This window comes from Dendropsophus ebraccatus, chromosome 9, assembly GCF_027789765.1.
Source record: "Dendropsophus ebraccatus isolate aDenEbr1 chromosome 9, aDenEbr1.pat, whole genome shotgun sequence".
NCBI classification, from domain to species: Eukaryota; Metazoa; Chordata; class Amphibia; order Anura; family Hylidae; genus Dendropsophus; species Dendropsophus ebraccatus.
The window spans coordinates 105,057,597-105,072,234 of NC_091462.1; the positions used below are offsets into that span (position 1 = coordinate 105,057,597).

The following is a 14,638-nucleotide window of genomic DNA, read 5'->3' on the forward strand; positions in this document are numbered from 1 at the left end:
AGTTAAGTCTATTGCATCTCACCAACCCAAAAAAGTTTACATCAACAACAAAAGCTAATTTCTTATCCTATAAATATCTGGAAACATTTCGGCCGGATGGGATTAAGACTTTTGAAAATGACAATAGAGATGGGCTAGAGGACAAAGAAGCCAGAAAAGACTCAGGGGGTGGTGAAACTTTTTCTAACACAGTCAAATTTTTGCCAATAAGGTCAAAGTTTCACCTTTGGGATAGGGTGAAGGGTTCACTCCCGGTGAGCGAAGGACACCTGTCATATATTCCTTTACCAGTGCTGCACTTAATAAGATGATTGCCGAAGAAGCAAACCTTCGTCCGTCTCGAGTCACTTGATATTCATTGAGGGAAGCCACCAAGAGATGTCCTATTACCACAGCTAATTTAGTTGTATAGTGCGAACTAGCAGGTCGGCTCAAGGACTCTGAAGAAAGATGACAGCCGTGGAGACCGCCTCGTCCGTGCATGTTAATGAACTCAAACTTAGAAGTGTCCACCTGATACTGGCACCGGGCTCCGGAGAGGAAAAGAACGGTGGGAATATACATATGTATTTATGTGATACAGGAACACCAAGCTCCCCATGTCTCCTCTATGTGACTATTCTTAATGGTCCAGTTATGGTGAGAAGATTGTAAATGGTGGAAACTTCCCAATCCAGGCTAAATCTATTTTATTTTATCGTTGAGTTCAACCTCATTTTGTATGTAGACATTTCTGCATGAGAGACAATGACGCTGACTAGAGATGAGTGAACTTGCCGGACAATCGTCATTTGAATTCTACTGCCTGGAGGAGGTGGATGCAGCCCAAGGACTGCATGGAAAACAAGCATACAGTCTGTGCAAACACAAACTTTCAGGAAGTTCGCTCATCTCTAATGCTGAAACTTGGGGTACAGGATAATGACACGTGGGGTACAAGACAATGACAGTAGGGGTACAGGATAATGACACTTGGGGTACAGGATAATGACACGCTGACACTTTGGGAACAGTATAATGACACTTGGGGTACAGAATAATGACACTTGGGGTACAGGATAATGACAAGCTGACACTTGGGGTGCAGGATAGAAACAGAATGACACTTAGGATAATGACACACTGACACTTGGGGTACAGAATAATGACATGCTTACACTTGGGGTACCTGGATAATGACACGCTGACACTTGGGGTACAGGATATTGACACTTAGGGTAGAGGATAATGACACTTGGGGTACAGAATAATGACACTTGGGGTACAGGATAATGACAAGCTGACACTTGGGGTGCAGGATAGAAACAGAATGACACTTAGGATAATGACACACTGACACTTGGGGTACAGAATAATGACATGCTTACACTTGGGGTACCTGGATAATGACACGCTGACACTTGGGGTACAGGATATTGACACTTAGGGTAGAGGATAATGACACTTGGGGTACAGGATAATGACACGGGGTCCTACTCTAATAAAGGAGGGGCAGTGGATGGTGATATATGGACCCCAGGCATTTAGTTACTAATAAGCTTTGATCTGAATAAACACACGGCCACCATGACAGTCCACCACCTGCACGATGAGCAGCCCTGATGCCCCCCAGCTGGGCACGTGCCCTCCATGCCCACCTTTCCTGTTGGCCATGGCACTCTTCTCCACAGTGAGGACTGCAGACATAATGTCTCTGGGAGAGGAGTGCTGCAGGCGGGTACTGGCCTCCTAATTCTGCACATCTTTCCCCTGATCCATTATTTCTGCGCCATCAGCCCACACCATGGCATTTCAGTCATCCGAGCACATAATACCCAGGGAGGCCTGTCAAGAAGGATTTTTCAGGAAGCTGTACGAGTGCCAAGCTGCTGCAAGGGCAGGGGCGCCACCGTCTTGTTCTCCAGCTGCTCATGACTCAGTGATACTACATGAGGAGACTCTGAGCTGCCTCTTTGCTTTGTCTGAAATATCATCAGTAAATTCGGGTCCTTCTTACACAGCTTTCCCAGATTCCTGAACGGCAGAGGTGCCTCACTACATGCTGACACAGGACTGGGGGCATATTCCTGCATAACATAGTAAACCTGTCATTTAAGAGTATGGGAAAAGAGAAAAACATCTGCTCTGAGGGTGGAATGGCGTCCGTATTGGATGTAACCCAACTTTCCCAGAAAGAGACATAGGGTACCTCCATCACCTCAGGGGTTATTCCACATCTGAATTCCCAGACCAGATACTGTTATGTGCACACAGTACTGCACTATATGGCAGCACTATTTCTCAGCATATCGGGTTGGACTGGCCCATCGGGGAGCAGGGAAATGCCCCGTTGGGTCCAGGCGGTGGTCCTCCCTGTTTAGCAGCTCCAGGATGATATAATCCCCCAGCACTGTTGCACACACCTGTCCCCCACCTCCTCCTCTCAGGCTGCCTCCATCTGCTCTATGTGCTGCTGCTGGCAGTCAGGACACAGGAGGAGGGGAGGGAGAGGGGCTTTGGCTCCTGAAGCTGCAAGTCTGACAGCATGTGAGCTGTACCTGGTGCTTTCCTGTACCTGAGGTAAATCTGTGTGTACTTGAAGTATGTATGTGTGAGTCTGTGTGTATGGTGTATGTATGCAAGTGTGCGTGTATCACATATGCCAGAAAGTGCCAGAGATTTGTAATTTACTTCTATAAAAAAAATCTCAAATCTTCTAGTACTTATCAGCTGCTGTATGTCCTGCAGGAAGTAGTGTATTCTTTCCAGTCTGGATAGTATAAGAGGTTTTCTATGGGGAATACGGTGGAATAGGACCCTTACTATTTTAGGTTATGTTATATGTAGTAATAATATGACTCCTTATAAATAAGCCTAAGGTACTCAAATCCTACAGTATACCATGCTGCCATATGCCTTTTAGTTACTAACATGTAATATGTACTAATATGCACTATGTATCAAGTCACTTATTAAACGGGTATGGTAGGGGTGACACAGGGCTGCAGTAGGTAAGGGGTTAATGTCTATGAGCTCTCTTTCCCATGCACATTGTGGCTTCCCTCCAAGTGCAGACAGCATCTCTCTGTCTGTCTGTGATGTGAAATATATAATTCCTGGGATAATCCAGTCTACCAGAGCCTGATGAATCCTGAGAGAGGGGATGGTGCATACCCCCAACCCTGCTGATTTGATCACAACTATGTCGGGTCCCTTTAAATGCAGGGTGAAGGGGAGGAAATATTTGCCATGATTTAGTCTAGGTGGCCATATTGTTTGTCACTCAGCTCTTCCAGAAACAGAATGATAAATGGCTTAAATATATTTCTTAGTTTTGTCTAAAATAAAAAAAAAAAAACCATGGCCATCAGTTCTGGGATTCTGTCTGGTGTTCCAGCTCCATTGAAGCTAATAGGGCTAAGCTGCAATACCAGACACAACCACCAAAGAAGAGTGGTGCTCTCTCCGCCCCCTCCAGCTTTGAGTGACAAGCGGTATTATTTCCATCCAGCTTTTTCAACAACCTGAGATGAGAGGAAAACTCCAGGACAGTTTCCACCGTTTATGATGGTTTGGAGCGCTCATACCATCAATGAGGGGAGGGGGGATGTGAAGGGTTAAGTAGCAGATGTTGAGGAGTTACTCCCAGCATCTTATTTGCCAGGACAATGTTTATTCCTTATAAAGATGAAATTTGGCCCCTGGTCCTTGTTTCTTTTTCTTCTGCCCTTGCTCTGGCCCAGAACAGAGAATCTAATAAAGAGTTTACACAAAGACGTCTTAACTTAATGGAAGTAAGTCATCCAGTGAACCTAAAAATAGGCATGATGGAGCGTGGCACCAGGAAGTATTTGTGGAAATCCTCGGGAATCTGGTGAGGTTCCATGACTACGGCGTCGGTGAAAACAAACAGTGCGGTAATCTCTCGTGATCAAAATTACAAAGTTACACGAAACTTAAAGCGATCACACTGTAAACTGTGCTTATCCTTCATCATTAAAATGACTAACATACCACCCCGCTAAGTATAAGAATGTAACTACTATAATACTGACCCACTATGTATAAGAATGTAACTACTATAATACTGACCCACTATGTATAAGAATGTAACTACTATAACACTGCTCCTACAGTATGTACAAGACTGTAACTGTTATGATACCCCCCCTTATATACAAGAATATAACTACTATAATACTGCCCCTATATACAAGAATATAACTACTATAATACTGCCCCCTATATACAAGAATATAACTACTATAATACTGCTCCTATATACAAGAATATAACTACTATAATACTGCTCCTATATACAGGAATATAACTACTATAATACTGCTCCTATATACAAGAATATAACTACTATAATACTGCCCCCTATATACAAGAATATAACTACTATAATACTGCTCCTATATACAAGAATATAACTACTATAATACTGCTCCTATACAAGAATATAACTACTATAATACTGCTCCTATATACAAGAATATAACTACTATAATACTGCTCCTATATACAAGAATATAACTACTATAATACTGCTCCTATATACAAGAATATAACTACTATAATACTGCCCCTATATACAGGAATATACCTACTATAATACTGCCCCTATATACAAGACTATAACTACTATAATACTGCCCCCTATGTACAAGAATATAACTGCTATAATACTGCCTCTTATCAGCAGCTGCTTTGACAGTACAGACTGATGATCGGTCATATCTTGTTGGTGATGGTTGGTGGTTACCTGTGGCAAGGCCTGGACTACTGTATCCAGCAGAGCTCGCATTCCTGTCGCCATCTTTAAAAGCTTCAGCACTACAAGTACAAGCAGACAGGAGGTTATGTGGCAACACGACAACAACTATGTACTATAGGGGTGATAAGATGATGTAGCAGAGGTCTCACCTCGGGCGATCCTTAGTACCCTCATGATGCGGATAATGGTGGGATTGATGGGTAGGGAGGCATTGATCTCGATCTCCTCCAGTGTGATGCCCATGATGGATAGCAGCACAATAGCCAGGTCCAGCTGGTTCCACCTGCAGGTAATATACAAATATAACAATGAGGCTATACACTAGACCACCAAGGAAAGGGGCAACAGAGCAATTGGCCATTCTTCTTCCTAGCCCACCAGGGAATGAAACATTAACTCATTCTTTGTCCTAGAACATAAGAGAATCAAAACTCAATCCACTCTTTGTCCTAGACCACCAGGCAATCAAATATCAACCCCTTATCTTACATAGACAAACATGGATTGACCAGCAGCACTGCCCTAGACCACCAGGGAATAAAATGCTAACACTTTCTCTACCCTCAACCAGTAGGCAATAAAATATTAATCCTTCTGTAGTGTCCTAATACAGGTGTGCCACTAAGTCCTGTATTGCACTTGTATAAAGATATCTCTGTCAGGTGTCACACTCCGGGATGATGGGTGTTGTTTGCACCATCACCACTTGGTGTCTCACTTCCCCCATCCCTATGCACAGCTGAAAGTATAAGGGTTAACTTGTATTTTCCACTGTTAAAATTTTGTCTAATTACTAGCCTTGGTGCCTCACACTTCTTCTCCTATCACACCCTTAGGCCTCACTTTTCTAACACTTTCCCCAACGATGGGAGATAACTCCTGGTCACCCCTATTTAGGTTAGTTAATTCCTGGTGGAAGAGTCTTTTTCTGTCATTTGGAATTTGGAGAGAGAGAGAGAGAGATAATTTTGTTGAAGTTGAGACTAAGTAAGCAGTAACAAACCAAAAGGTGGGCTAATTGTCTTCTGGGATCAACCTTGCCTATGCCTGGAATAAGCAAATCAGATTCAGTCAGGACTATCCAAGGAGAGGATTAGTCTGCAGAGGAGCAAAGAGCTTAAGCTGAAGTACTCCATTGGGACTTGCTCGGCCTACTCAAAAAGTATGAGTGGTTAGCTATACCCAGTTGTGCAAACCTGGGACTCGTACTACCAGACCTGACACTTGGTTGGCTCTTCTGGCAGAAGGCGGTCTTCTTCTTCTCTTCTTATTCTTAACAGTGAGTACAAGCTTAATCTTCTACACCAAGTCACACTACAAGTCATCCCGGCAAAGAACTGTCCTACATAGGCAAGGCCCCAAGACAGTCCCTTGACCTATTCAACCCAAGCTCAAAACTAGTCTACTCAAGTAACCTACTATCTACACTACTAGAACCCAAGCTAACTGTACTGTGGTGTCCATCAAGAGAAAGGACATTGTATTGCCGTGATTATCTTTTGCACGCTGTTCACTTTCAGCCCAGTGCTAGTGTGCCAAGGGGTGGGCATCACCACTCCTGGCCACCATGACAAGTGCCCATTCAAAACACCAACTAGCCCACTGCTGTTACCACCTGGCAGTGGCGGGACACAGCACTTCTACAGCTCTAGACCAGCAGGGAATAAAATATTCACCTCTTTATAGCCCTAGACCAGCAGGGAATAAGGGTCAGTTCACACTGAGCAAGGAAAGTGTTCTGCGCGGAATCAGCTCTCGCAGAATTCCTTGCGGAATACTTGCGGAATCAGCATATTCCTTGTATAGTTGTCGCAGAATTTCTGCGCGGATTCATCGCTGAAATGCCGCCACTTATTCACCTGTTCATAGCTCTAGACCAGCAGGGAACTCTTCTACTCTGCAATGTTTTCGTTATTGTATTTTATTATAGAACTTGTTTTTATTCTAAGGGGTAAAAATATAAAAATCCATACACATTCACACATCCAAAGCGAAGTGGGCCCTTTAACTGCGGTCACCTCTCAGGTATATGGATTGCCCCAATAATTGCTGATTACAGACAGGAATCAATAGTCTCTTGGATATAACACAAGAAAATCAACAGCTTGTCCGATATTATAAGAGCCGAGCGAGGAGTGAGCGCCGCTTCCTACTAAATTCATCTTAATAAGCATCAGCCTGACAAGTCAGATCCAGTGTCGAGGAAGATGATGTATTCAGGGCTCGGGGTGTTACAGAAAGAACATCGACTCGTGATTCTGTCCTCCCGTCCGCGGCTCGCAGATTATCAGACACCCATGTAAATTAGCGTTATCAGCCTGGCGGCCGTCGCTGTGGAGAGTTCTAATTAGGACATCAGCTGAGCGTCATCCTGGCGAGATGTGGCCAAGATATGACAGTGACAGCGGATGGCGAGTCACACGTAATGTCATCATTGGCCGGGCTGGATATGGCAGCGCTGTAGAAGGCTGGACCTCTGCCAGGGTCTGAGCTGCCGCTACTAGATGTCAGGTGACAAGCCTTACCATTATCAATCGGCCAACAAAATACTCACTTAAAGGGACATATTAGCCAATAATACTTGATTCCAGTAGACAGGCATAGATTGGTTCTGCATGGACATCCAAGAATCTCAGAGGGGGAGATTTATCAAAGGGTGTAAAATTTAGACTGGTGCAAACTACCCACAGCAACCAATCACAGCTCAGCTTTCAGCTCTGGTAACATGATAGAGGAGCTGTGATTGGTTGCTGGGCCCAGTTTGTACCAGTCTAAATTTTACACCCCCATAGTCTAGAACCTGATACTAATCTCACTAATCAAGACTAAGGGTAGCTTAACACGTAACGTGTCCGCAGCAGATTTCACGCTGTGAGTTCGTTTCGAAATCCACTGCGGATACCTCTCCTGTAATTTCCAATGTGATTACATACTCGCAGCAGGACTGTCATCCCGCTGCGAGTATGTAAGTGCCGGCCCTATTAATCCCCCACCCCCGGGAAGATGCTTTACCTGGTCCATGATCCAGCAGCATCTGAGACTCCCGGTCCCTGTAGGTCCTGCACAGCCAATCAGTGCATGGCCCCGCCGCAGTCACTGATTGGCTGCGCGGGACCTCCAGGAGCCTCGGATGCGGCCGGATCGTGGACCAGGTAAAGTATCTTCCCGTCATCAGCTGCTCAGCCACGGCTGGCTGAGCTCTGTAATGCTCAGCCAATGGCGGCTGAGCAGCTGATGACGCGCTGGAGGGGGACCGGCATGAGGGAGGGCCGGAGCAGTCAGGCCAGCCTCCTGAAGATGATGTGATTGTCCCAAGATGGCGTCCGGGGTCGACAGTGATTCTGTAAGTAAAGTGTATCACACTTCCGGGTCCGCGGGGGACATGGGGAAGGGGGCCATTCACTTAAATAACACACATTACAATGTTGTATAACTTTGTAAAGTGTGTTATTTAGTGAAAAATGTTTTACACTGCACTACCCCTACAGATCCTCCAAAATGTATTATCTATTGTTAGGTAAGTATAGAAATACTCATTCTATTCTGTAAAGCAAGGATGGGGAACCGCTGTCCCTACAGCTATTGCAAAACTACAATTCCCATCATGCCTGGACAGCCCTCGGCTGTCCAGGCATGATGGGAATTGTAGTTTTGCAACAGCTGGAGGGCAGAAGGTTCCCTTTAAATATGAAGGAGTCCCAGCAGTAGAACTACCATATACTTGTGATGGATGCCAGGTGGGCTCCACGTTACTAATACCAATACCATTTTTTCGGAAGCTGTAGGTGACGTCAGTAGAATCCTGTAGGTTTTGATAATCCGGGTGTTACACATCTTATTTTACAAAGCTCAAGTATTTATTCACAGCATTTACCGTCTCAAGGTGCCTTTTCGGCACGCACTAAACCCTGTCTCAGCGCTGTGCCGCCATCCTCTGCTCCGCTGTGTAACCGCTCAGGGGTGATTCGGATAATAAAAAGGTTAGTGACTCATGGCATCTTCCCCGGCACAGACAGCTCTGATGATATTCCTCTCGGCTTCACAAAGAGCTCAGTTACCTATAAACTGTATTCAATGGTAATAGAGGCATAAAGAAACTACAATATGGAGAGACCCCCTGCGGTACTATATACTGCACAGCGGAAGAAGGCGGAGGGGGGGGGATAGTGCTGCAAAGGTGAGTATTCAAAGACCACTGCAGCCGAATAGTCATAGCCAAAAATAATACCTACCCCCCCCCTTTACCACTGCCTCTCCATGTGTGCCCAGCAGTTCTGTCATACCGTTCATCATAGAGGACACAGGAACAAACCAGGCCCAGGAATAAGGGTATGTTCACATGTCAAATTTTTGGACGGATGGCGGAATGCAGGTGAGACATCCTATCAAATCAATGGGACAGACGGCACTTCATGTAGGGTTCGCGGTGCGAACACCGCTTGAAATTCCGAGCTGATTCCGTTGTGTGAACATACCCTAAGATGCCCAACATGGATTTTTAGTTTCTTATATTGTGCAATAAAGCAAAAACTGACAGAAATAAAGTCTGCAAATCATAAAATCTACAATCACTTATTAGTAGTGTCCATTATATATAAGTACATAGTATAGGGCAAACTAAAGAGGAATGCCAGTCATCTATGAAAAGTCTCGATGATATAGTAGTTATATCCTTGTATATAGAGGGCAGTATTATAGTAGTTCTATTCTTGTATATAGAGGGCAGTATTATAGTAGTTATATTCTTATATATAGGAACAGTATTATAGTAGTAATATTCTTGTATACAGGAGCAGTATTATAGTAGTTATATTCTGGTATATAGGAGCAGTATTATAGTATATATATTCCTGTATATAAGAGCAGTATTATAGTAATTATATTTTGTCACATAGGGGGCAGTATTATAGAACAGAAGATGTCATTTGTGGTCTTCTAATGTAAATATCAGCTATGACTGGAATCCCCCTTTAATCCTTCCATTTTGGCTGTGATCTGTAAGTTGCACTGTACCTGTCTTTAAAGAATCTTCTAAATCCAAAGGCAACCAGCTTGAGGAGAGCTTCGAACACAAAGACGATGGTGAAGACGTAGTTACAGTATTTCAAAGCCTCCTCCAGGGACTAGGAGAGAACATGAACAGGCAGAGATTAGCTATTCTCACATAAACATGATCCCATCTGCTTTAGCTGAGATTAAACCCTTCCTTGAACCATGTGACCCCACTTTTAGAGAGGATGTGTGTAATCGCACCAGAACTTGTTCTTCTGTTCTCTTCTTGTTTGTTATCGTCTGGCCAAACACTTCAAAAACAGCAAATGAGGCCAATATATTATGAGAAGCAGATGGATTGGCAGGATCATTTATGTAATCCGACATGAAAGGCTACATGAATTATGCATGACAACATGGTCGAATAAGAATGGGGACTCTGGCACTGACATGGTGTCTTGATGGTGATCTGGATGCCAGGAGATCTAAAATGCCGGGAGATGTTCAAGAAATCAGATCCATTACTCTTAGGTCACTGGTAGAGATGAGCAAACCTGGTTCGGGTTTCGAGTCCATCCGAACCCGAACGATCGGCATTTGATTAGCTGGGGCTGCTGAACTTGGATAAAGCTCTAAGGTTGTCTGGAAAACATGGATGCAGCCAATGACTATATCCATGTTTTCCACATAGCCTTAGGGCTTTATCCAACTTCAGCAGCCACCGCTAATCAAATGCCGAAAGTTCGGGTTCGGATGGACTTGAGCATGCTCCAGGTTCGCTCAGCTCTAGTTACTGGCTATTTTTGAAGAAATTTACAGTACCAGGGTTTCTTGTTGTCAGGAGCTGAAAACCTCAGGGCGGCTTTGAAGAACCCTCAAGATGGGCCACTTTCTTTTTCATGTATCCAAAGGTGTGTGGCCCTAGTCTTTGGTACTCTGGTGTCCTTTAAGCCCTAGACCCTATTTTCCAGTGTTAAGCAACTATTACACGAAACGATTATTGGCCGTTACAGACTATAATTGTCTTGTGTAATGCTGCGTTTACACAGAACGATTATCGTGCGAATTTGCACGATAACGATCGAATTCGAAAGATAATCGTACGTGAAAACACAGCGAACGATCAAGCAACGAGCGAGAAATCGTTCATTTTGATCTTTGAACATGTTCTCAAATCGTCGTTGGTCGTTCGCAAAAAATTCGCAGATCGTTCCGTGTAAACAGTCGTTCACCGATTTAACCTATGTGCGAGATAGGCTTAGGTGATCGCAAAACGATCGCAAAACTATTTTTACGTACGATATATCGTTCCGTCTAAACGCTGATCGTTATAAAAAAAAATCGTTACTTTGAAATCGTTAATCGTACAATCGGGCGAATTATCGCTCCGTGTAAACGGAGCATAATAGAAGACAAGGATCAGCCAACATGCATGATGTCAGCTGATCGTTGTCTTTCAACATGTTGAACGCTTAACGATCCCGATAGCAGCGATCTGCTGCCATCGCTCTGTGCAATAGCAGCGGTGGCAGCAAACCAGCGCTATCTTCTATGGGCTGCCAGGACGATCTAGCGATCACCCGGGCAGCCCTCCCCTGGCCCCCTGGCTCAAGTGGGGAACGAAGAGCAAGTGAGCACTGGACAGGTTGGCACTTGGTTTCTCCCTGTTTTCGCCCTGTGTAATAGGGGCTATAGAGTAACCACCATCCAACATAACTAGCCTTTCTACCAACCACATGAACTACCCTGATCTCTGTGATCAGCTCAAGAAGGTGACAGACAATCTGTTCTTTATGATCCGACTCATTCATGGAGTCCCATCCCACAAGTGGTCCTCTTTACTAGTCTATAAGAACTATGGAGATGGTGAAGCCAGTATAAGTCTCTTACAGTTCAGTGGAGGAAGCACCGCCACCTCTCCATCTCTTCTTGACTTGATAAGATTACTAAATGCTCATTCTGAGCTGTGGTAGCCCAATGGTGATTACTGAAAGTGAAATCTGATTGGTTGCTAGGGGCAATTGAGCCAGTTTCACGTTACACCATGGTTGATAAATCTCCCCCATAGTCTTGCTCGCTACCTACCTTGGGTTGGTTGTAGTGCTCCATAGACATGGTGATAACATTGATCCCAATGATGAAGGTGATGAAGAGGTCCAGGTAGTGGCTGGTGCACAGGGAGTGTATGTATTTCCGTGTTGGGGAGTAGTCGGCGTAGTACGGTCTCCTCTGGGCCTCTGTGTGAAAATGTAAGAGCCAAAAAGTAAAATATTATCAGTTCGGCAAGGAAACTGTTAAGGTCAGATATCAAAGAGCACAGACAGCTGGCATTCACCGATGGCGGACGGACGGACAGATAAACACAGGAGACAGAATCTAGGGCTAGGCTATCCTAAAAACTGCCCCATTATAATCCTGTGTTAGCAGGTTACCCCAGGAATGTGGCAGAGCTCAATGTGTTTGTGCACTGTGATAATGTAGTAGATTTACCTGCGCTCAGCTCTGCTGTGTCTGTTGTGTGTGTTATGGTCAGTTGTACATAATCATCAATCTGCCCAGATGTGCAGTCAGCTACTACTGGTAGGTGGTAAGTCTGTTCTTATATAATGATGCTGCTTGGTATGGCACAGTCACGGTTAGGGATGAGCGAACCGGCCAAGGTTCGGGTTCTGAATCCCGCTGTCTGCCCGCTCTGTGGAGAGGGTGGATACAACCTTGAGGACCGCCTGGAAAACTGGGATACAGCCATAGCCATAGGCTGTATCCTAGTTTTCTAGGCGGTCCTCAGGCTGTATCCAACCTCTCCACGGAGCGGGCAGACAGCAGGAATCAGAAGGCAATAGTTCAGGTTCATACAAACCAGAACCTCGGCCGGTTCGCTCATCCCTAGTCACGCTGGATGTGGTGGATGACACTATTCATGGGGGCGCTGTAATTGGTATTAGTTATATGGTTCTCTTCATGGGGCGTCTTTAAATGGCACAATTCATTGATGCACTCTGCGTGGTACTATACATGGGGAAGCTTTGGGTAGCATTCTAAATGGTATCATTCATGGGAGCACTCCATGGGCTCAATCTGGATGACACAGTAACCCTGTCGGCAATGAGCATTGTAGACTCTCTAAATGGCACTATTCATGTGGCACTATAGTTGGCATCTTTCTGAGACAGATGTAAAGAAATCCCTGGAAGGCTTTATCTGCAACATTGTAGATTCTTTGTAATGCTGGGAGGGTTATTCACAGTGAGGCCATCAGCAAATTGACCTCAGAATAACCCTCCCAGCATTATAAAGATGCTACGATGATGCAGATACAGCCAGTCAGGGACATGTTTACATCAGCCGTCTCAGAAGGGAGGGGGGAGACAGAGAGAAAAGCTCACACAGATTTTTGTGTCTTTTGGAGAAAGCAGCAGCTGAGAACTAGGGGAAGGAGACTGAACAGATAATAATAAGTATGGAAGGAATTATTAGTCTCACCATGGGCAGCAACATATCAAAAGTTTTGTTTGAGTGGAATACTGCTTTAAATTTAGGGGTACTATATATGGTACTATTATTTATAGCGGTGCAAAGGGGGACAGTTTGATTGGCACTATTCACTGGGCTCTCTGGATGGTATAATATGAGGGTTAGGCTCCCAAAAAGCAGTTTTTTAGGGTAAGGCCACACCTAGCTGTCATGGCTAAATCTAAGCAGTTCGGCATTACTCATCGATGTTTATTTTATGCCCACTGTGTACGGCCTTAGACTACACTGGCATCTATGCAGTTAATGTCCCCAGACAAACAAGCATCAGAAACTTGGCTCAAGTGGACGAAAAAGAAAAAAAGCCGATGTCCAATCTAAACATTTCCAGAAATACATCGCTCCTGTGAATGCCTCCGAAAATAACCCTGCAAATATTCTCAAGTATCTCTCCAGGAAGAATGGCATCACATTGACAGGGAACACGACATGTCATTGCCGCCGCAGATCAGTGCCATGTATAAACATAGTGCCGGCAAGCACCCACATCCAGATCAACACGGGCCGTTCAGAAGCCTGAATGGGGCTCCAGCTGGCAGAGGAGCTCGGCTTGGGCCTTGATGTGTTCTCCAAGGTTCATGAAGGCTCAGGGAGGGGGAGGCTTGTGTGTTAGTGCATGAGCCTTACAACCCTTCACATGGTGGGGGTCATGCCCTGATCTGCCATAGTCCGCTGCATGACTGCCTTGGCCCAAATGGCTACACCAGAGCAAGAGCAGATATTGGGCAGGGGGAAAGTAGCTGTTGTGTTCAGTTTTAGGACTATGGAGTAGTGCCCTGGTAGGACTGTGTACTTCTGGGGGTGACCCATGGCCATGGCAGCTGCTATGAGACCAAGCAGCAGGGGAACAATTCTACACAAATATTACATGCAGTTCGGGGAACAAGGGGAACTCCGGCTAAATGTTTGTTTTTTTTCTTTCAAATTAACTGGTGCCAGAAAGTTATATAGATTTGTAATTTACTTCTATTTAAAAATCTCCAGTCCTCCAGTACTTATCAGCTGCTGTAGGTTCTGCAGGAAGTGGTGTATTCTTCCCAGTCTGACACAGTGCTCTCTGCTGCCACCTCTGTCCATGTCAGGAACTGTCCAGAGCAGGAGAGGTTTTCTATGGGGATTTGCTGCTGCTCTGGACATTGTGATATTATTGTGTGGAGATGTTCACTTATAAGACTGTGGAGGTGTACACTATAGACTGTGGAGGTGTACACTATAGACTGTGGAGGTGTACACTATAGACTGTGGAGGTGTACACTATAGACTGTGGAGGTGTGCACTATAGACTGTGGAGGTGTGCACTATAGACTGTGGAGGTGTACACTATAGACTGTGGAGGTGTACACTATAGACTGTGGA

General features: G+C 44.8%; 1 protein-coding gene across 3 annotated transcripts in view; it reads right to left on the bottom strand.

Annotated features, from left to right (window-relative positions):
* The window catches only part of CACNA1H (calcium voltage-gated channel subunit alpha1 H), a 440,438-nt gene that overhangs the window by 12,064 nt on the left and 413,736 nt on the right, over positions 1–14,638 (bottom strand). For all 3 annotated transcript variants that reach the window (XM_069984196.1, XM_069984197.1, XM_069984195.1), the window contains exons 26-29: positions 11,837–11,988; positions 9,773–9,882; positions 4,909–5,042; positions 4,748–4,818 (exon numbers count right to left, since the gene is read on the bottom strand). In XM_069984196.1, coding sequence (XP_069840297.1) covers positions 4,748–4,818; positions 4,909–5,042; positions 9,773–9,882; positions 11,837–11,988 — 467 coding nt within the window. The remainder of the gene's footprint in view (positions 1–4,747; positions 4,819–4,908; positions 5,043–9,772; positions 9,883–11,836; positions 11,989–14,638) is intronic.